The following is a 24397-nucleotide window of genomic DNA, read 5'->3' as shown; positions in this document are numbered from 1 at the left end:
GTAACATGTAAAGGCTTTTGTAGTTCTTAGACTGATCAATTGATTTGACCATGGAACTATAATTGTCTAGACTGCTTGGATTGTACTCTTGAGAAGAAACTTGTTGGCATTAAAAAATGGCGGCATCCCACACAATATGTAAATTAAATTGTGAAATATCATATTACGTAGTTTCAGTGTCCTCGTGTCAGTGGACAGGAAATGCTCATTGTTGGGAGATGACTTTTAAATGACAATTAAGGATTTCATCTTGCCGCCAATTTTGTCCTTAAGCGATTCTGTAGTAATTAATTCCAATCCGTAACTTGCGCCCTGTGCATGAAATCGCCTTTGAACAAACCTTAAATAATTCCCACCTCCATCAACAACAACCTTCGCAATGGCCGTCTAAATTACCTGATACAGTGAGCATCATCCAAAGTACGTAGTACGTTCTCATCATCCGTAGTATTGAGATTCGGCCGCGGCACTGGTGCTTAGTATAAGTCCTCTTTATGAATAATGGGCACACTTTATTAATAAGTGATGAAGTTAGTATAGATTGGTGTTTGTGTTCACACAAGAAAAATGGCATTTCAGATACTTAGTAAATAATTTAAGGATATATGAATTCGACCAGCAACAAGAAACAAGTTTCTCGTCAAAAGTATTTATTTAGGCGGACAAAGGACACGAATATTTGAGATTATATTTCACCACCGAGTGAGCTGCCTACGGAATCTTTGAAGTACCATCTTGGAAATAACATACTGAATTGTAACAATATTTCCAACACAATATGTCTCCATATTAGAAAATGCAAAACGTGTCGAAATATTTGCGAGAAAACTTCATCATTTGCCAGTTAGGTTGGTAGGCCTTAGCTAGTTCAATCGTTAAGTTTGGTCATTAACTCGATGGCATTTGCACAGCTCCTTATATATAGAACTACCAACTGAAGGATTTTTTTATTTATTAAGACGGTTACTTTTCGACCGTCGCAGACGGTGTATTTGTCAATTGATATTATAGAAGCGTCACTGATGTTGTATGCTGTCGCAAGAAGACTATTTGAAAGTTTGTTAAATGCGGGCAGTTTCAATATCCGTAGCACAAGAAAACCTTGTGACGTCATAAGTATATCGTACAAAGGTGTTATTTGTAAATAGGTCTACGATACAGGGACGTGTTAACTCTGCGTTTCTATTTAGTTTATTCAAAGACGTTTTCTAAAATGATCGATTGTGTAATTACTGCATGAATATAACTACCACACTTTTATGATGTTTTCGCGGTTGACTGTTTATATCACCAAATATGGTTATCAAGTTTTATGTTTTCATGGGATATCAATACTTTTCATCTTACTGCTGATATGAATTTTATTAATTGCTCACTGAAAATCAGCTTTTGACAACTTGGAGCTATCTTGCGGTTAATGACATCAGCTTGGTATAGGTAAGTTTATCTCTTTAACGAACAATACCGAACTAAAAAAATTCAACTTAAAAACTACTATAGAGTATATATCCACTGGTGGGAAACTTTCAGTGATAAATTGAACTTTGTTGTATCATGATATATATGCAAGTGTGGCTATTAAGGTAACCACCAACAAAGTAAGGTGTGGAAATATATATGCTTAATGGAGAAAACTATGAAGACCAAAGTGATAGGTATATATTAGCAGGATTACAATGTACTTTACAAAAGTGGGGGAGGGGCCTGTCTGATGACCTCGGGTAGTGAAGAATTTAGTGTGTAGGCCTACGTCAATTAATGAACAGTTCAATGACACTTTGTGGTTAAACTTTGACCGTTGCTGACCAAGTTTAGATATACCCGTTTACGGATTCATCTTGCTAATAAAAAAGACCATTAACTTCACTTCTGCTACCATCAGAGAGTGATTTGTTCATTACCACTTCGAGAGAGAAGAGAAGAAAAAACGAGAGATTTCATTATTTCACTGACAACGGTTGAATAACCATGGACGCTCATAGTAATTATCAATTTGCAATATGCAATGTAGTATTTGGTTCTGAGGGGATTTCATGACGTTAGCAATTGTCTAAATGTCAAAAACTTTCGTTGCGTTATTTTACATTTCAGACGTTATTAATAATTTTCAGGGAATCGTTTTGTCTTGATTGCTTTCGATCATTTCGGGGAATTAACTATAGCCAACATATTATGGCCTACGTCACTGTTATAACATGAGCGTTTGCAATGCAGTTAAAGAGATCGAGTATCGAGTTTATGCCAAAATGTTCACAAAATCGGTATCGATCGATATTTGGGGTTTGCTGATCGTATGTAAGGCAAGGTAGAGCACAGGGTTTTATAGCCCGGATATCAGTGTTTCACAACCCGTTCTAATACCCAAAAAAGGATCTTTTTTTGCACTTTGTTTTTCTTTATTATAATGTTTCCAGGCAGTTTTCTGTTGTTCATTTACTTAAAACTTCTATATAATGATAACTATGTGAATCATTGCTATGATAATCTTAGAAGTATTTGAGTTAATGTAACTCTAGTTTTGTATGTGAAACGTTTGGCTTAATGACGCTTGGCTGAGCAAGGCCGACGCTGAACAGAATAGTGGTACGGTCCTGATTTTCGGTACAATGGAGGGCGGAGTGTTTCTTTTGTTATTATCTGTCGTTTGTCTAAGTTGAACGCGTACTAGCAGAAATGATGATTCATTTGTGTTAACACAAACACGAACCGTACACATTATCCACATACACGATCCGTCCACATACAAACAAACACCTGCACGTATGCATACAAACAAACAATCAAAATAGCTCTTCCTGCTAAAAATATAAGGAAAATATTATTTAAAAAAAGAAGAAGAAGAATTCCTTGAAACGGCCTGAAATGTCAATATTGTTTTTCTTTACACCGTTATTTACACGAGAGACTGAAGCAATGTGTTCTTTTAATATAAAATTAAGTGTTTGACTCTTCAAGTGGAAAGTATAAGAATATCTATGGATTCTCCGATTATTCGGCTAAGTTCGTCCTTGAAATACAAACAACAATATATAGCGGAAACGCATATATTATTTAGGCGATTTATCAACTACCTGGAAAATTGTGTCAGGCGGAGTTTAAATAAATATTAATTAAGCGTTGTAAAAGTACCAATGTCATTTGAAAGACAGAAGATAAATTGAATATTCAGCGGTGCATGGCAGTTGAGTCACAAAACTTAAAGTCTCAGTATATATATATATATATATATATATATATATTCGTACTTTTACTACGCTTAGCCTAAGTAATATTTATTTAAACTCCGCCGGACACCATTTTCCAGGTAGTTGATAAATTGCCTAAATAATATATGCGTTTCCGCTATATGTTGTTGTATGTATATATATATATATATATTTATACTAGAAAATAACACATTTTTCAAGGAAAAGACATTTCTTATACAGCATATAGGCTATGCCTAACTTTGGTTATTTCCTCATCAATCCTATATGCAAATCTTTTCAGTGTAAGCACCACTTTGTTAGCTAAAATCTTTTTAGTTTATTAACATATAACCTTCGAATTGTCTTCAAGAGGTTACAATCTTGAAGAAGAAAAACAGACCTTTGAAATCGTTTTTTCCCTGATTAGAGTCAGTGGCCTCTTAAGAGCTTTTCTCAAGATGATAATAGCTTCACTCAAGAAAATGAATAGCATTGCTCCGAACGATAATGAAGGACCTTTCCCGCCAAAAAATATGTGGCAAAGTGTTGCTACTTATAGCATAACGAGCTAATGTTTCATATTTGGAGGTAGCCAAAGCCTGCATATATATAGGTTCAGTTTTTGTTCTTTAAAATATTCATAACTCTAGGGCAAGATTGACTTTTTTAAATAAAACTAAGGGTTTGTTTGGTTTTGTTATTCAAGGTTGTAAATATCTGTTGACATACAACGACCAGCAACAACAAAAAACTGAAAGAAAAGTACGTTGTGCCCATACATTAGCATATTTTATGGTTTTTGCAATTAAAATATTTTTACCCTCTTGATTTTTTGTTTTCTTTTGTGACATCCAGTCATCTTTGGTTATTCGATTCATGATTCAGTAATACTCGTGATTGGCTACCTTGGGGCTTTCGAATTCCCCCAAATGGGAATAATTAAGAAAGTCTAATGATATATTCTTTAAGTCATTGACAACGTCACTATGACAATTATGCTTTGATTTTGATTCGCTCAGAACTATATATCAAGGTGAGTTTGATAATAACGTGCTATTTATACTCCCTAGTAGTTATTTGTCAGACAAAAGTATAACTTAAAATATTAATATTCTGTATAATTTATTAAATTCTTTGATCATTACTCAAAATATTCAACAATTTAAACTTAAATGCAGAATTATTAGATACTGCCAGACGATAAACATCGTCCATCGATTCATAGCAGAAACCTTTGAATATAATATATGCTATGATAGGATAGGATAGTATAGGATATGATAGGATAGGATAGCATATGATAGGATATGATAGGATATGATAGGATATGATATGATAGGATAGGATAGGATATGATAGGATATGATAGGATAGGATAGGATAGGATATGATAGGATATGATATGATATGATATGATATGATAGGATATGATATGCTATGATATGCTACGATGCGATACGTCACATTCACGTCATATCACATATAATATCATATCATATAATCATGCAAGAAATAGTGCTATCTAGACAAACCATTGGATTAGTTCCTCAGATGCAACAAAAAAAGTCGATGGAAAAACTTCAGATCTCGATGACATTCTCAGCTAACCTGTTTACAATGCGTTACAAATTTGTCAAAAGACTAATCATGCTCACTGTCACCCAAGGGTGCTCCGTTGTTGATATGAATATAATTTAAAGAAATGTTTTGCGTGAGTTATTACAATCTATAAAACAATGGAATAATATTAACATTTAGTCGCATATAACCGTGAGGAGTTGACAATATCATCAATTTTAAGCTTAAAGGAGAATTTCTAGAAAACCAGAATAGTTGTAAAAAACATTACTAGTACTAAAAAGCCTATACGGACACCTATATACCAGAAATCATGAAAATAGTTTCAACTCCCATCAAAATCCATCAAATATTGATCATTTTACAAGGGTTTTCATCATTCTAATTTTATTTATGAATAAATGTTAGCTAATTATGCACATTGATAATGAGCAGGAGTGACTGCCTTATTTTCTGTTCTGCTATTCCTTTGTTTTTACAACCTTCGTTTCAAGGACACTGAGCACAGGTTTGTGGCCTTAGGCGATCTTTTGAAAATATGTTATTGTCTTCTTTGACAAGAGGAACATCACATTATTCAAATGATAAATGTGGGCTTGTAATTAGGCGCTAACTTTTTAAGGGCTAAAATAAGAAATGTTTGATGAGCGCAACACTCCTTAGTTTGCACATATTTCACATGATGAGTTTTCCAAGATTCATCAAAACTTCAAATGTGTGTATATTGGCAACGGGAAGAGCTTTTCGGAAAATTTCAACAGATTTTGAATGAGATTATGATACACAAGTTAACACAAGGACAGAATATTCGGCAAATTTATTTCTTGGACTATTACAGATCAAGACATAAAGTCTGCTTAAATTCATTCTTGATGTTTTGTATAAACTCAACAGTGAAATAAACTGGAATAAATAGCACAATAACCAGCAAGAATGCAGTACATATTATGCGTCGTAAACGGGTTATCAGGTTGACTGGAATCATTCGTTCAATTAGGGGTACTATGTGCTTTAGACGATTTAACATTTTAGTCATGCATGCTATCATGACACAAAGTAAGCAAAAATGTTGACATTTTCTTTCCACTTTTCAAATCCAGCCTACAATTTAAAATCTTTTTTTATTTTTTATTAACCAGCGAACTGACACAGATCTTTAGTCCATAAATTAGTAAAAAATTGTTAAATTTAGATTTATATTTACCTAAAAGTACATTTTTTATAAGTTAATTACTGCTCAAATATCAATGACATATATATAACTGAATTTATATTTAAAGAAAAAAGAATGGCAAAATTTATCGCGGAGGATGTAATAAATATACCGAAATAGTCACGAACCATCCATTCAATAAATAAATTCAGTTTAGTTAGAAAATGTTGCGCAATCGTCATTGGTGACGTCATGAGTATTACAATTCATAACATAGCTTCCGCTTCCATCTATTCTTCTTTATATACTCTCTTATTAAAGCTAAGGAGAAGACAGATTTGCGTTGAACTCTTGCCAAGAGCGTCAGTCCATGGAAGAAAAGCCTGCACCGTTGAATATATATATATATATATATATATATATATATATATATATAAATATATATATTTATATATATATATATTGATATATATATATATATATATATATATATATATATATATATATATATATATATATATATATATATTGATATTGATATTCCGTTACAGGAACAAGCCTTAATTTAAAATGAACTGTTAACATTCTCCAGTTAGATGCTCCGGCGTATAAAGATCATCAAAAAAAAAACGATAGGACATCACTATTCGTGAGCGTGCACGCTTAACAATTAATAACAATTCAACAGAAAATCATCGATGGCTGCGAAATCGAAAGTCACAATTAATCGGAGTTAAGGAGCGTGAAAAAATTCATACGTCAGTCGTGAAATGGGGTTTTTACCATTTTGCGCATTAGTAACACACCGCGGATGCTTCATTTGAACAACAAAGAAAAAAACAAGAAAAGGGAAAATCAAAAGAGTCTTAATGGAGGAAAGAAAAAGGAAAGATAAATATCGGTGTTGGGTGCATGCTTGTAATGTAAAGGAGATAAACATCGTTATTTATCATTCTTTAAAGGGATTCTACAATAGATTAATACGTTGGTTCAAAAAATAAATCGTTAGGAAGAATGCGAAATGAGAATCGGATCAGACGCGGACCCAGTAGTGTAAGCCTCTCTGGCAACCCAACGGGGGTGCGGCGCAGGGGTGGGGTGGGTGACACCAAACCTCTTACATATAAGTCGGCTCCAACGATCTCAGTGCCACACTGCTTTTTTTGCTGTAAATCCTGCATCTATATACCTCCGCTGATAAATTGAGTCATTTTGCTGTCACTAATTTGATCAAAAGACGAAACTTCCACACAGACGTCGATAAACTCGACAATATACAAATCTAATTGCGCAGTGGCGTAGGAAGGTACTTTTGAGTGGGGGGGGGGGCTGAAGACTGATGGCCGACCTGGGGACGGGTCTAAGGGGGGGTGTCCCCATCCCCTTTGGAATTGTTTGGAATTTCCAGGTGGCCTCAGATGCAATTTGGTGCAATATAGCACACTTCAACCCACCCACTCCATTTTGTATATAATTTTGCATTTTCACCTGGCCTTAGATGCAATTTGGTGCTCCAAATGAGATTTTTTTTCTCATTTGGAAATGAAAAAGGGGTTTTCTGACTTGCGAAGCGGGGGCGGAATGATACTTCCGCCCCTCCATATTTTTCACTGGGGGGGCTGGCGCCCCAGCCCCCCGGTTCCTACGCCCTTGTAATTGCGGATGTGGGAAGGGGATGTAACGGTATTATAGGGAGCTACCCATAGTACCTACATTCCACCCATCCATACCCCCATTCCCTTGCAGATATCTCTCACATTTTGACTTACATTGTGTAGAATTGACCATTCCTTCCACTTCCAGTATTAGCTATCGTATTTTATCGCTGAGCGAAGACCCTTTTCGTCTTATACAATTGTTGAGCATGAAATGAAGAAAATTCGTTGAAAAATCTCTATTAGGCAATAGCATAAGCGCTCGTCTCCTAAGCCCCCCCCCCCCCACTTCACCCATGATCTACAAAATGGTGGAAATCATGATACGAAAACTTATGAAAAAATTTGATACAGTTGGTATATTTTTCTACAAGATACGGCAATGTATTTCAAGCTCACTCAACTTCGACGATAATGACAGGGAAGTGCCATTTAGAAATGGCAGCTTCGTGCTCCCTGATAATGACGGCAAGATCATACCTAGAGTGAGAGTTAATGCATTAACTTATATGAACCCCTTAGGCAAAAAGAACATTACGAAGTCCATTAGTTGTATTGCGAAAAAGATCAAAGAAAAGAAAGCAGTATATATAGGTAAACGTAAAGGTTTGTATAAGACACAACAATTTCGCTGTTCAATTACATTTACCACAGACTTTAACGTTAGGCGAAGGAAGGTTTCCTGAATATATATATATATATATATATATATATATATATATGTATACATACTAATGATGTCACTTTTTGTGTGATAAGTAATATCATCAGAGGACTGGAAAAAACCATTCATTTGGATAATAGACTCTGACTTGCTATTGCAAACCTACTTTTACTGCTGTGTAAATGTAAAGCTAAACATTGACTGCTTAATGTTATCGGTACTTACTTATGTTTAAGGGTGACGGTTAACAAAAAAAAAAAAAATAACTGCAGTGGTAAAGCTTATTATTATGAAATAGGCTATGTGCGGTATGACAGAGAGGGTTTTTAATGTCTGAACAATCTTCCAAGTGGTGGATCACTTGACTGTATAAACTATCCAGTAATACATTTCGCTCTATTTATTTTTGTTTGCTGTACATGTTTTCTTGTTATTTCTTGTGGAAGGATACACAAACGGAATTGAGCGCCATTGACTATTATGCGCAACGTTGGTATATTTCTGTTTGGTAATAGATACACTGTACGAGCAGTATTTCCCGCGTTACGAGTACAGATATAAATACAAATTTTAAGCGCGTACGGGTACAAGACAGTTAAGGGCGTGTAAATAAACTCCATGGGTACTACACCAATACGAGCCCTTATAGGTGGTGGCGGTTGCTATATATAAATTTCGTTGATAAAGGGTATAGGGGTAATATGAACAGAAATTGATCTCATGAAAGAAAAGTTATTTTGTTGCGGTGCCGTTGAAATCCGGTCACTTCAAGTTAGACAAACGTTATGAATGTTGGCCTAACAACCTATTCAAAATGCACAAACAACAGATAACTGTCACTGTGTGACAATATTATATATTGTTTAACAAAGCAATACCAACCTCCCCAAAAATAATAATAATTATAAATGTTTAAACTTGCCAAAAGTTCGCTGTTGCAGATTTTGCGATATCTGAATTATTTTCCACATTGATCAAGGACAATTGGAGTTTTATATGTATTTGTGACGTCAGTACTCCCTTTGGTATTGATAGCAAGCGCTATAGAAAGATGTAGAAGCTTGGCCATTTCTAACCATTGTACTAGCCTCTCTAGCTTTTTCTATTATTTAAGTTATACTGACTTTACATGCGTGTAAACTAAATCTCATTTTCGCCGAGCTATATTCATAACCATAGAACTCCTTGGTAGACTACTTTTTTTACTCGATAAGAACTATAACGCCTTTATTATAATTTGTTTATACAACCATAATCAATACAGGGAAGGCGAACGTATGCTATAGTTCCTGCCTGAACCTAGCAGCCTACACTTAAAACCCTTATATCTTTCGTTTTTAATTTTCTTTCTCTTTTCGTGCTCGAGTGACTTTCACATGTCACCGATGTCTCATGTGACAGCTCACCCAGCTCACAGTACGGTAACGTGTCAGTCTCAGTGAACGACTCTATGCATAATGTCACACTGTATTCGGATACTTAACGTATCACTTCTCGGAATAAACCTAAGTTAGGGTCATATCCCTTCAGAGTAGGAAAGTACTGTTGGCAGTTTTAACCTTAAGGTTTATAGGATTTAAATTTTACATATGAATTAATCTTATCAGTATACGTACTGGATATTTGAAAGCAAAAGGAAAAAGGATTGAATTAAAATTTTGGATATTGTTCAGCAGCTTGTAAATAAATCTAAGCTTTGAGTTAGGCGAGACATTTTGGACGAGGGATCATAGGCGGATACTTTAAGAGGTAATTAGTCTGTGACCGGATGGCAATAAAAACTATTACCATCATTGTATATTTGACTGGGCCAAACGCAGACAAGCAAATAGCAACTTGGGTTGATCAATCAATTTACAATCTTCGTAGGTAAATCTTAAAAAACTGAAATCATTCAGCAGCAGCAGGTTTAATGTACGGCATGACATAAAATACAATTGAACACCGTCTTTCGTTAGATTGTGTTTCTAAAAAAAACAAGCGCAAACACTTTGCCTAAGTTAACCACACCGTCATAGCAGATGCACATAACGTACAGTAGGCCTTGTCAACCACATTATAATATTTATGTATTTAGTCTAGCCTACCTTCATAGCACACTACCACGAAGAGGTGTATATAGCCTAGCCTGTCACACGTTTATAGCAGTTGTATTTTGCCTAGCCTATCACACGTTGTCACAGCTAAGGTATACCTAGCCTATCAGACTGTTATAGCAGTAATATTGAGCATAGTCTATCACACTGTCACAGCTGAGGTATCTATCACCTAGCCTATCATACTGTCATAGTAGCGGTATCTAGCCTATAGTCTACCACAGTTAAAGCAGTGGTATGTAGCCCAGTGTACCACACTTTTATAGCAGTGGCCTCTCTTTAGTATAGTTTTCATGAGACAAAAGAAGTCCTGATTGAGGTTAGCTAGATAGTCTATAATTGTGGATTATAGAGAACGGAATGATAAGCAAATATACTTCATGTTGCTCACGTCACTTTTCCAGTGAATAGAACGAGAAATGGACTTTTTCTATATATGAAATTCAACCTGTCACTTCAGGTTACAGATTTGCCATGTGTGGTGATTATGGCTTGCAAGCGATCTAGTTTCAATATGTTGCTTTAATGTTGCATGCATGTTGCATTAATGTTGCTTTAATGTTCTACTGTGTATGGTGATCAATCAAAAGAACACTTAACTTGCTTTGTCGGAAAGGCGCAAGCATATCATAACCATGAATTTTTTTCCCTAGTTTTATTTTTCAACTTCACCTTTTACCATTCATTGATCGATTGCAATAGGATAAATAAACACGTGAGCAATGAAATACGTGTTTACCCTAAACTTTAAAGAAGAAGTAAAAAAGTAAACTCAATTGGATGACTGAAAAATGACTCCCACATACAGTTGGGAAACATTTTATGTTCTTTCATCTACAAGAGAAGCATTTGGGGGGGGGGGGGTGTTTTAGAATGACTTCATTAATAGAGCCCGCACTACAGACATAGACTATCAAATACGCATTAAATTATTTGATTTCTTCGATTAGAAGTGTTACTTGCTAATTTTGTACTTAATATTCAAAATGTAACATCATCTACTGCTGACAATGTCTTCAGTAGCAGTCTTGCTTTCTTTTAAGTCTGAAAAACAGGCACAGAACAGTAATGAGAATCTCAAGATTATACGTCATTGTGTCACCATAGTAACACATATTTAAAAAATGGCAGCTACTGATATCTCCTTCAAACTATTATATCTCCTCATCGCATACAACCGTACTTATCTTTACTGTTAGAAAGAGTTGTTCCGCACAAATATCATGCAATATCATACACTGTTAACGAAGACGGTTACATTTGCTGCTGGCTTTAATGAACACACTTTGTACCGTAAAGTCCTATAAATGTATGGGAAGAGATTAGCAACATAGTGTTGAAGTAGAACTTCCCTTTGTATGCGTTTTCTGTGAAGAAGATTTCACTTTTATTTATTCAAAGGGATTCTCTCTTCCCCAACCCACCCCTCGCCTCTCTCCTCTAATTTATAAAGTTGCTCACTTTTGATTGTTTTCGCATTGATCTTTCGAATATAATGTATCAAGAAATGAGAAGTTCTATAGTGTATAGATGATAAACGAACGGGATTCACAACGTAAGACTTCCAAACAAACGTATACTTGCAATACCCACGTGATTAAATCTATTTGCGAGTACCTTAGATTTATGAATACATTCATATCATACGGTACACGGTTTTTACATTTTCAATGTGATTTGGAGTAGTAACATTTATCATGTGCAAATGTTATGCGGGTATTTTGTTATAATGGAACTTGAAGATAGTGAAAGGCAAACTCCTATAAGTTGTACTCGAATTTTGCAACGCTCGTAACGATTACAAGTTATAACTTGTTCTATAGTACGTGTGGGCTTTTTACTCGAAATATAGAAAAAAACAAAATTCATCTAATAAATAGTAAACACTCGTGGCTTTAAACTAACACTTAGGATACTGTAGGCCTACTCTTACTCATGTTATTGTACTCAAACCAAGGAGTCCATTGAAGAGCAACACATGGCAGTTTATACGTACAATAATTACCCCCAATTCACTACTTTATACAATGCAGTTTATAGGAAAGCAGTGATGGTTGCCATAAGGAGGTACATCTTACAGCTTCTCAAACTGAAGTATCATTTTATACATTGGTTCACAGCCTGGAGGTTAATTAGTCCCACCGGGATATGGCTGAGCCGACATTGTTTTGAGGCGGAGGGGTGCGGGGAGGTGGGGGGGGGGCAGGTGATTTGCAATGATGCTTAAAAGGAAGAAACTGTTTGTTGAAACTGAAGGTAGACTTCAATGTTTCAGGACTGTTTGTTTGAATATGTGAATTAAGGAATAAACTGCCAATTGGGAAATTTTTACTGGTTAATAAACAGTCGAGACTTTAAGTTTTAACCCATTTCAACTTAGACGGCTTAGACGATTTAATGTCGTCTATCCTCGGCTGTTAAAGTTAGAATACATCCGTTCACGCGTGTTAACGGGCATCATTACTATACTGTATTGTCCGTAGCTTTCAGTTAGAAAATTAAAATATTGGTCAACCTTCAAACTTCTGCTTTTTGCATACTCTCTCTAATGAGCACAGAGAACTTCAAAAACAAAGCATCTCATTAGAACGTTTGGCATAACAAAGGTACACAACTTTAAATAGCATAATATGCCTATAGTTACAGTAAATTCTATGATATTAAGACAGAGCGACTGGCCTTTGTAGTGCATTCAACCCCGGTTATTCTTCTTGCAAGTGAAAATGTTTATCACTTCGTGTTATTACAACTTACGGCGTATTTTCCTAACTTTGGTGCCAGACGATAAGCCGATGTAATTTGTCTGCAAGTGTTTGTTTTACATTAAACCCATGTAATTGCTTAGATCTGTTTATTATAATAACACTGCACTGACAAAATCAATTGATTTTATATTGCTCGTCACCATGGCAACTTGTCTTGACTGAGTTCACTGATCGCATGTATATGTCCTGTTTAAGTTTCTGGCAACAAACATTTTATAAACATTCGTGTGACGTAATGAATCGTTTTTTTTTTCTCCATAGATTTTATCAAATTAAAATGATTTTTGTAAATATAAATATAAGAAAGTTGTTGTCTTTGAAAAGTAAATCTTAGCCCGGGGTATCATTGTCTATTGTCACAGAGACGTTCAAGCCACGATCAAAGACAAAGAAAATAGAAATCTTAAAGCATCTTATTATTTGAAGTCCCTGGAGATGATTTCATTCATGCCTGTCATATTTTGAAAGATAAACGTAATCCAAACCAAAACGATAAATCACCCTCTAGAAAAATGATTTAAATTAATAATAACATCAGTCTTGGGGAACATGACAAAACGTTAAATGAAAATGTTTTGTTGAAACGTATTTTCTAGTAAAAAGTTAGTTTTACAACAGTCAGTGAAGACACACAAACATGGTGAAATAGGCCGTTAGTATATATAATACATGACCCCAAAAATCATTTTCAATTTAATTTAGAATTCATTTCAATCAATCGTTTCAATCAAACAATACAAAGAGGCAGGATACAACAAAAGAGTGAGAACATCAATATATAAATAAAAAATAAATAAAATAGGTTATAAATCACAAAAGTTAGAACATACAGAGGAAATATATTTTGATTGATGGAGGAGATATTTGTCAATCCACTATAAGATCTGAAACTGTTGACTTTTTTTTTTTCTTCCGCGTCATATTTTCAAGGTAAAATACTAACATTGTTGGCATTGAAACCGATGTTAGGTTATGTTTAGAGTTTCCATATTTTATAGATTCAGCATTTGCGAAACCAATCTCCAATACAGAATCAAAATGACATATTATAAAGAAAAATAGGCTATATCAAAATGGAAACACTCATGTATACATGCGGCTCGATGGTGTGTCATATATAGACTTGATCAAGTCCTCGGCCTTCTGTGTGAAGGAACATTCAATCTGTGATATCATCCTAATGGAATCAGAGTGTTCTTAGCTATTTCGGGAAGTTGGTCATGGCAGTTATCTCTATGCCATATAGACCAATGGTGATGGATGGGTTTGTAGGCATATCTCCTAAATACCAAAAATAAAAATGAAACAAAAAAACATTCTATGAATCGAGAGGATATTATATAGACTACACCATGCATATATACTTCTGAGTTGTAACGAATGACGTCATATGTTACGTTCAATTCAGTTCAGTTTATTATGGTGAAATCAACCAATAATCAGTCATTTTCCTGACTCTACTTGAGTCAGTTATGACGTCGAGTCAATATATTCATTTTAGGGTGGGGAGAGGAGGGGGGGGAGGAACTTCACCAACTTATCCTAGTCGCTTCACACTTGATTGTTTTTTAATTCGATTGATGCTTTGTTACATAGAACATCCAATCCTTCGAACGCGGTGGTTGCCTTTCGCAACTGTACTTTTATAATTATTTCATTTGTTAGTTTCTTGTTAGATTGCGAATTGCAGACATCATAATTTATGATCAAATTATTTCCTTTAAGTTATATTCATATATGATTCTATATAATTCAATGGTCAAAATTATGGGGAAATTAAATCGAATAAAAATTTGATCGAATAAAAGAAGAATCATATTAATGTCCTATGGATGATTGCTTTTGTAGGTGATTCTACGTCACGGCCCACAATAGCCGAAAGCCCCACTTTTCAAGGTTTTAAGCCCATTATTTGTTGAGAATTTGAAAATTCCCATTTCTCGTGAATAAAAATCACTTGAAAACATACCCATAATGTTGCAGAAAATTCTATCTATGGACAACCAATATAGAAAAACCTCCTTGAACCCCTAACAGGTCAAAATTGCACGAGTAGAGGAAAGTATGATGAAGAATGTTGGTGAGGAAATTTTGGAAAATTCCGACACAGTTAATTTATTGGTGTAGAAATATTGCAACCTCTTATAATGGCTATTATAAAACTTGGTTGAAGGAAATGACAAATAGCAGATATTTCCGATATCAGGTATATCGAAACCGAACACTACACACATAGGCGTAGGTCCCGTAGGAGGCGGGGCTGCAGCCCCCCCCCCCCTTCCCGCAACCAAATTTTTTCCCATTTTTTTCGGGCACCTACTGAAAGAAAAATAAATAGCAATGAATAGCTTAAAAATGATCTCCTTGGTAATTAAAATAAAGTTGTAAGCTTGGCCGACATTACTACTGTAAAAGAGAGTTTTGACATAAATGGATCTGTATGCTTTTTCTCCATCTACATAAGACATTTGGTTGTTTACATTAGCATCCGGCGGTATACTGTGCAACTTTGACGGACCTTAAGGCACACGATGCCATGCAATGTAATGACCGATGCTTGCTTATATGATATTGGCATCGATATGTTGAACGCGCGCTTCTTGCGCGAAAAATTTTGGCATTTTTTTTTCGGGCAAGTCGTTACAGCCCCAAATCCAATTTGGCTCCTACGCCTTTGACTACACACATAGACAGTTTTTGAGGCTGTTCATCGTGGAACATGCATTTCGATGCTCACTGATATGATGTTAGATCTGCTCTTTGCTTTACAAATTCGAACAGGCGTGTAGCGAGTAATTGCCAAGGGAGGGGCGAAGCCTGTAGGCAAACTATCTAAGCGAAGCGCCACCATGAGTTGGCGCGAAGCGTACAAGAAAAATTTTGGCCGAAAATGCCTCCCAGATCGCTGGAAATGACACTTCCCAGGCCTTGTAAGTTGCATCTAAGCATTGTCTATTTTGAAATTACTAGCGATGTCGTAGAGAAAATTTGCTCGGGGGGGGGGGGGGGCGGTCGCCCCCTTCCCGAAATGCGTCATGTTCCCCGACGACTCGGTCGAGTTCAAGACCAGCCACAGTTGGGTCCATATAGCACAATTCTACAATTGTTAAGGCGTCCATACACACACACGCGTTATGATAGACCATATATAGTATTTATATAGATACATTAGTGAGAGAGGAAAAATGGAAACGTCAAAAATGGAGTTGTCGGTGTAATAGGTAGGGTGAGGCGCACACCCCCTCCGTAATCCTTGATCTGTCACTGGCTACCCTGTGTATATAATTGGGATCAGCGCTTTAACTATGACTGTTCCTCTTTCTCTTCCCGAGGTCTTGGCTATCTTCTACTCCCTCCTTTTCTTCTTTTTCTCTCTTTTTTCTTTTTCTTTTCCCTTCCTTTCTCTCCTCCTTTTCTTTTTTTCCCCCTCCTTTTCCCTTTTTTCTTCTCTTTTTTTCTCTCCTCTTTTCCTTACCCGGGGGGCGCGCGCCCCCAACGCCCCCCCTGGATACGCACCTGATATATATATATTTACTGGTTGTTATGACGACTGAAATAGCGAACTATATATTATATATATATATATATATATATGTATATATATATATATATATATATATATATATATATATATATATATATATATATATATCACATTACACGAGTGTTCTATATATGATCAAATGACAAGACGAATTTCTCGTTATGTTTCCGCCAATCAGGCTAATCAAACTAGAAACTTGACACAGTGGTTTCATTACATTTAGACAAAGAAAATGTGTCAAACTTTCAAATGTTATAAAGAAATAAAAGGAATTTAAAAAAAAAACAGGGCTCTGTTTAACTGGTTTGGATAGTTTTGAATTCTCTATCCAAATTCAATACTGTTTGTCCAGGTCCATTTGAACATTTTTTTGGTGCTTTATTCGTCAACCTAATTTGGAGATGTATGAGATGGAGACACTATGACGTATTTGCAGTTATTTCCGCCTGTAAACTTTGGTATTAAGATACAATAGCAATGAAAAACGGGATAACAATAAAGTTTAGAACTCTCTCGTCGTCTGCTCTCTTGAGCTCTAACAGGGGCCTCTATATATATGTAACTATTATTGTCCTCCAGCCATCATGGTAACTTTTACAATATATATTTACAAGATGGTGCTATGAAGTGCCGCATTAGCAAGCGCGTAGCCAAGGGGGGAGGGCGAACGGGGCGTCCGGCCCCCCCCCCCCCTCGAGCATATTTATTTTGTATGTTTTTATGATATCGCTAGTGATTTCAAGCTTAGATGCAACTTACAAGGCATGGGAAGTGCCATTTCCAGCGATCTGGGAGGCATTTTCAGCCAATTTTTTCCTGTACGCGTAGCGCCAAAACATGGTGGCGCTACGCTTAGTTTCTGAAGCCGAATCTACGGCTCTGATAGTTTGCCTACAGGTTTGCCCCTCCTTTGGCAAATTCCTCGCTGCGCGCCTGCGCATTGGTGACATCTCAGGAAGACTTTTGATAAAAAACAAACTCATATGACTATTTAAAAAGGCGCGAAAGAATTTGAAGGAAATTGTTCAACAACAACAAATTAGAATAGTTACAGACATATTCATTGTACTGGTTAAAGATTGACCCACAGACTCGTACAACGCTGCTAATTATGATACAGCTAATGTGTCTTTTTAGGTCGGGCATTAAAAGGTCGTCGACTAAGCAAGTCAATTCAAAGTCATTTGTTTTTTTATACCGCGTGTCATTGTCTGAAGATTTCCTAGATCGTGCGTACTCCAGGGTCCCTTGGGGGGGGGGAACCGATGCTTATTTTCAAGGGGTCGTGAATGGGACTGTCAATCACACGACTTAAAAGTAACAAGACATTAAGTTAAACCAACTGTCGATATCGAATGAGAGGTGGGGGAGGGGAGGGTGGGAGGGGGGGGGGAGCATAACTGGAGGCGTTGTTTCTCTATCTCTAACACCTCCATGTCCAAATTAAAGTGATTGTAATATACCAAACTGCCATGCATGCAGTTATTCTCTTGGTATTCGATTCCGGAAATTCTTCTTTTAAGGGATTACTTTAGGCGAAAAAAATTATATTTGTAAAGATACCATCAATCAATATTGTATCTTTATAACCCTTTTTTCTATCCGAGAAATTACCCTTTTAACATTTGAGGTTCATTTATTTTATGTATACGAACGACGGAGTTAGCTAGAACCTGTAGTCAGTATACATGAAGGAAAACTGGCAAATTGTGTGACTAATGATTATGGTCACAGAAAGGTTTGCTCTCTCCGTTGGTAAGCTATTTATATCAAGAAATTACTCAAATGGAATTGTGGTGCAATTAAATAAATGTAAAACAACACTTGTCTGATTGATTTCTGAGAATTACTGAGATTGCTTAGAAATTCTATATTTTCAATCCCCCCCCCCTCCACATTTTTGTTGTTTCTTTGATCCATTCGACCATATATAGGCCTCTGCGATTCCGCCGTGTTAAATTTCAATACATTCAAATCTGACTTTATATCGGTCGACGATGGAAATTAAGCTATATTTGTAACGGTGTGATAGGAAACATGCGTGAGAGCGAATTAACTTTTAGGTTCCAAGGCACTCGGGAGCATCACAAAATGAAAATCTAATCAGGTGACTGCCGCGGGAAATGCAGGCTTTCCACCACAATTCGAAGCGGTGGAAAGACAAGGCGGAGCGCGACGGGAAGGGTGATGTGAGGGGAGGGAAGGGGGACATATGTTTATGTATATGTATATGAATATATATATATATATATATATATATATATATATATATATTAACGTATGTAATACATTCCTTTCATTGAGTGATCTTTCACTCAAATAAAATATTAAATAATAATTGGTTCATTATATTGACAAGGGTTCTGAACTTCAAATAATTAGCCTCTAAATAGAAACAGCCAAGAAAAAATAATAATAATGTGTAAATGAATTCCACCATAGTTGATTTTAAAGTTCAAACTGCAATATCCAGCATACATTGAGGTTTCCAACCTTAGCGCACGGCCTCAATAAAAAATGGAAGAAAATGCAGAACCAGAAAAGAATATAGACGGAAAAGGGAGAGTAATAGAGAGATAGAGAAAGACAGGCAGGAAAGATACGTCGAATAGATTATTGAAGTGGCGAGTGTACGCTCTCTCTTTTTGTCCCAGAACGAGATAAGAAAGATAGATTGGCAAATAGGCTGTCATCCATTATCTAGACGACGAAATTGTCTTTTGTATTATATAAACAACATCCAAGTAAGACAGTACACCCTTACGCTACCCTCTTGCAGCAAATACTGACATTAGTGCGATAAAACAGCCGTCTTTCACGGAACACCGTGGTTACAAGTAGGCTTCTCTCCTATCTATATACTATACACGCTATAACCGTACTATAGAAAGAGATCCATATCATTGCTGTAATTAGCATCAAAGTCATGTTAAAAGGTTTCTTTCTCTTTCCTTCTCTTCTTTCGTCTCCCTCTCTCTTTGCTGTCTGCTTTTTATTGAGTTCTTTTTTTGAGGGGGGGGGGGGTGTTCTAACTGAAGGGTTTTCTTGAGAGAAATCTCATCAGTCTGTCAGGGGAGGATATTAAAAAGATTTGCTTTTTTGTTGACGATTCGTCTATCACATGTGCAACGTGAGTGAAATTCATTTAAATTCAGCAGATTGTCCAAAATATGTAAATTTGATTCGAACGAAGATCGTGGGTACCTTTATCGGTAGTCAGAGATAGAAATAAAAAAAAAGAAGAAGAAGAATGAAGAAAGAAAGAAAGAAAATTCGAGGGAAACGCAAGTTACGGAAGCCGATAGATTCATTCTGGTGATTGTAACCAGTCTTACATTTCCACATGTATGTACTAGTAAACGTTTCGTTGCGGTAGCACGCGCCAAATCTACTCCGTATACATGCGTTATACGTCAGAATACGGGTATAGACCAACACATCGATAATTGGGTTGTGCATAATATCACCATAACACTGCAGATATATAGTCTGCTCAGTGTGTGTTGGAGAATCACAAGAAAAGGGATCAGTTTAAATCCATGGAAATCAGGAAGGGTTTCTTGTCTTCGTATAACGAAAGAGATAACATGAGATGTTCACGCTTGGAGAGGAATATATAGCTGAGCCCTTTTACTTTGAAATGTATTACTTCAGTGTTTTCGGATCGAGGCAAACAAGCAGGTTTTCTTGAGGTTCATTATGAGACGAAGCTGAAGCAAGTATATTTAAATAAAAAAAGATATATATTATAATATATTCATATAGCCTATTTTATGTTCTTCATTTTTATCGATGTCAATTATTTTTTTAAATTTTCCTTAAAGTGTTAATTCCTTTGAAAATGTCATTTCTAAACGTTGCATGTTTTATCATATTATTAATATACCTATATATTATATATATTATTTTTAGACCTTCCTTGGTTTTCAGATAACTAAACTAATTCAATTTTTATTATCTTTCTTTCTTTTTCAGTTTAATAAAAAAGGTGTTCCTTATTTGATGTTAAAAGAGAAAGAGAAGAACCGGACCACGAAAAGGCACTTTTCTGGACCGAGGGTGTCTTGATGATCTCAACAGGAAAAACAAAACAATAACATTTTAAAACAATGAATGTCGACGTTTCTACCAGTTACCCAGAAGGGGTGCATAGTACTTATTTATCTATCAATGTGGTCACAACTCCTCCTGTGGCTGACATCAAACAATCTGTGTTGAGGGTCCTTTTTGTTTTGATCGGTATTGTTGGAACGTTTGGCAACGCTTTGGTATGTATCGTCATATCGTCTGCCTTACGGAAAAAGCCAACCACTACCAATTTCTTGATTTTAAACCAAGCCTTTGTTGATCTATGCACCTCGATTCAACTTATCTTGTTATATACGTTTAGTGGTATCGCGATACCGGAAGTCGGTCCCTGGGGTGAATTTCTCTGCCGGTTTTGGTTTTCAAGTACTCTCTTATGGATGTTATTCGTAGTTTCGACCTATAATCTTGTGATGCTTTGTCTGGAACGGTTTATAGCCGTGGCTCTGCCATTATATTACAACGCACGCATCAAGCGCAAAAGCGCGCTTTATATGATTTTATTCTGTTGGATCGTGGCGCCGTTCGTTCACTTTTATTATCCAATTTTCTTCGATTACAATGAGAATGGAATCTGTATGAAGCATCTCGAGCGCCGTTCGGCCTTCATCATGGGATTTGTGATTATCGTTTGGGAATTTTTCGTTCCTTTTGTATTAATGTCGGTGTTATACATATGCATTATGGCCGCCTTACGTCATCAACAGAGGCGCGTTCACGGCACAGGTCATCTCTCGCAGAATCAAACGAAGACAAAGACAGAAGGCCAGATGGCAAGTTTAGCTGTACCACAGAAACCAATCTCATTGGTCAGTTCCTCTAGTAAACATCCGTCTGGTCAGGGTGACAGCAACGCCCCTATTATTGTGACGTCAGAACAGCCAATGGAAGCCAGCACGAATAGCTCATCTGCGCAGGCGTCATCTTCCCAAGGAAGGACAGGACAAAAGCAAATCAACTCTTCACAAAGACTACGACGCAACTTAACATTTACGTTATTAGCAGTTTTTGTCATGTTTGGCCTCTGTTGGTTGCCGAATCACATGACCTTTTTCCTCTTTAGTATTGGAAAAGCACAACTAGGTACTACGTGGCACGATTTTACGCTTGTGCTAGCTTACATGAACATGTCTGTCAACCCATTTATTTATGCATGGAAATATAGACAATTTCAGCAAGGGTTTAAAGCTATCTTCTATCGACACATTTGTGGTCGCAAAACTAACGATACCGAGGTGGTTGGCTATCAGTTCTCGCATTCGTCCGCTACGTATAATAACCGTGAAGCATCAACGAAACGAAAGTACGGTCAATCGTCACCGATGAACTTGCCGAGCGAAAATTTGGTTGAGGAACCTGCCATTGATTTACTTTCAAATGACGTCATCAATCACGTGTCTCGAGCAGAGAAGGCTTAAAACATGATTGTGCTACCATGCAGCAGGCCCAGTGACATGAGAGAGGCATATATAGAGATTCAAGTTTGTTTGTGTTTTTTTCATAGAGAAAATACATCCGCAGGCGGTCACATAAATTAATCTCTGCTTATCGGAGGATTAACAGTGTCGGTTGCCATGGAAAACCAACATGAACGTAATGTAGGACACATAATGGAACGCCGAAATGTTAAGTTTATTTTGAAATATTAACATGTTGGTCTTAACATGCATTAATTGCAGAGTATACAGTTGACTATAAAAATATGCAAATAAATGCATTGGCCTATATAAAGGTCCGACAACGAAACATAAGCTAATATGGGCAAAACCACCACTTTTGTGTGGGTTTGGGAGAGGGTTGTGAGGGGGGGGGGCGATATATTGATAAATAAACACATTTTCCCCCTTGTTTGAACGAGTGACGTTAAGAATGCTAAATATATTAGACAAATGAGATGGCTTATAACCATAACAAATTTCACCTAAATACATTTCTTTTTAAAAGGTCATTTTCAATAACCAGAGTTCTGTTGAATTTGAAGCGCTCCTCTATTTATATATTCCTTTTAAAACACATATCTTCATATTAAATTTCAACTTCTATTTCAGAATAATCGAATAACTTGTTTCTGATAGTGTTCGCAAAAGTTGCAGCCTGAACGACATATTACTCAGAAGGAAATATTTTCCAAAAATGATTATTGTCATAAAAGTTTCTTGGAATTTACAATATCTTTGGTTTTAGATTGATTACATGTAACCATAATTGTATTAATCCACGATGTATGTATCATAATATTATTCCAAGCCTAACCAGAGAGATCAAACATAAAACCCTGTATAATATGAAAAACGAGTAACTATGTTAATAGGTTGGATATATGTTGAGTTTTAAAAAATCAAATTTGTTTTCATAGTAACATTTCATTTTTTCAATTTTACAGTTTGTATCACAGAGTGTGTCATTCCGTTATCAACTGATCACTTATATCAAATTTCCATTTGTTTGACGGGAGTTTGGTGATAAACATTACGTATAAGTATACATTTGTTGAGTTGTCTGATGACAGATCGGTCAATGCGTGAAACTCTGAGTAACAACTACTAGTGTTCCACTAGTCTCAACCTATATATGTATATGTATATATATATATATATAAATATATATATATATATATATATATATATATATATATATATATATATATATATATATATATATATATATATATATATATATATATATACAAGGGCGGCGGAACCGGGGGGCACAGGGGGCACGTGCCCCCCCACTTTTCCTCAGGTTAAAAATGTGCCCTTTTTCTACATAAAAATTGAGGTGTCTCAAGTTAGCAAGAGGCCAGGGAACCAGAATGAACACTCGGGAAGGGCCGTTTCCGGCCATCTGAGGGGTTTGTAAAACCAAAAATTGTCTTGTACGCTCCGCGCCAACCGATGGTGGCGCTCCGCTCAGATAGTCGTGCATACAACTTTGCAAATCCTGGCTATGCCCCTGACTTTTAATGAATTTCTGTGGGTCAAACTCAAAGCTATTTCGAATGGAAATAAAATTGGTTAAGATATTAACAAGAAATAAACTCTATTTCGGAAGATTCCTACATTAGCAACTAGCATGATTTCACCTCATTTTGTCTCAAAAGAAAACTTGTTCTTTGTTTCCCAATTTGCACATTGGATATTGCAGTGCTAGTATGCATATTTTCCTTGGGGGGGGGGGGGGGGCAGGGCGGGACGTTGATGGAGTGATGTGTATACGCAAATAAGTTAATACAATAAGAGTTATCAAGGGTACTAAATATAAGGCTGCATCAGTCCAATCGAATTTCTGCAAAGTGCCCTTTGATGTCGGTGCCCCCCCAGATTAAAAGTGCTTCCGCCGCCCTTGTATATATATGCCATACGACCACTTACTACATGTGTGAACACCAACATTTATGTGACCATTGCCATTTTATGTGAACGCTTGAGCATCATATACGTGAACAATAACATTCGATGTGAACACTAACGTTCAATGTGAACACGGTCATTCAATGCATAAACAAACATTTAAATTGGAATATTAACATTGCATGTGAATATTATGCATTCAACATTTACAATAACTTTCCATGTGAAACTATAACATTCCATATTGACACTGACACTCCATTATGATCACTAATATTCTATGCGAACACTAGAACATTCAATGTAAACATAAACATT

General features: G+C 36.2%; 1 protein-coding gene across 1 annotated transcript; it reads left to right on the top strand.

Moving 5' to 3' along the window:
- Nucleotides 1-371: 371 nt before the first annotated feature.
- Nucleotides 372-23286, top strand: LOC139975094 (allatostatin-A receptor-like). The gene is made up of 2 exons (XM_071982723.1): nt 372-1437; nt 20619-23286. The coding sequence occupies exon 2, from the start codon at nt 20753-20755 to the stop codon at nt 22145-22147; it is 1395 nt and encodes a 464-aa protein (XP_071838824.1). The 5' UTR covers nt 372-1437; nt 20619-20752; the 3' UTR covers nt 22148-23286.
- Nucleotides 23287-24397: the final 1111 nt, after the last annotated feature.

The sequence above is a fragment of the Apostichopus japonicus genome, chromosome 10, assembly GCF_037975245.1.
Source record: "Apostichopus japonicus isolate 1M-3 chromosome 10, ASM3797524v1, whole genome shotgun sequence".
Taxonomy (NCBI): Eukaryota; Metazoa; Echinodermata; class Holothuroidea; order Aspidochirotida; family Stichopodidae; genus Apostichopus; species Apostichopus japonicus.
This window is presented reverse-complemented; position numbering and strand designations above follow the sequence as displayed.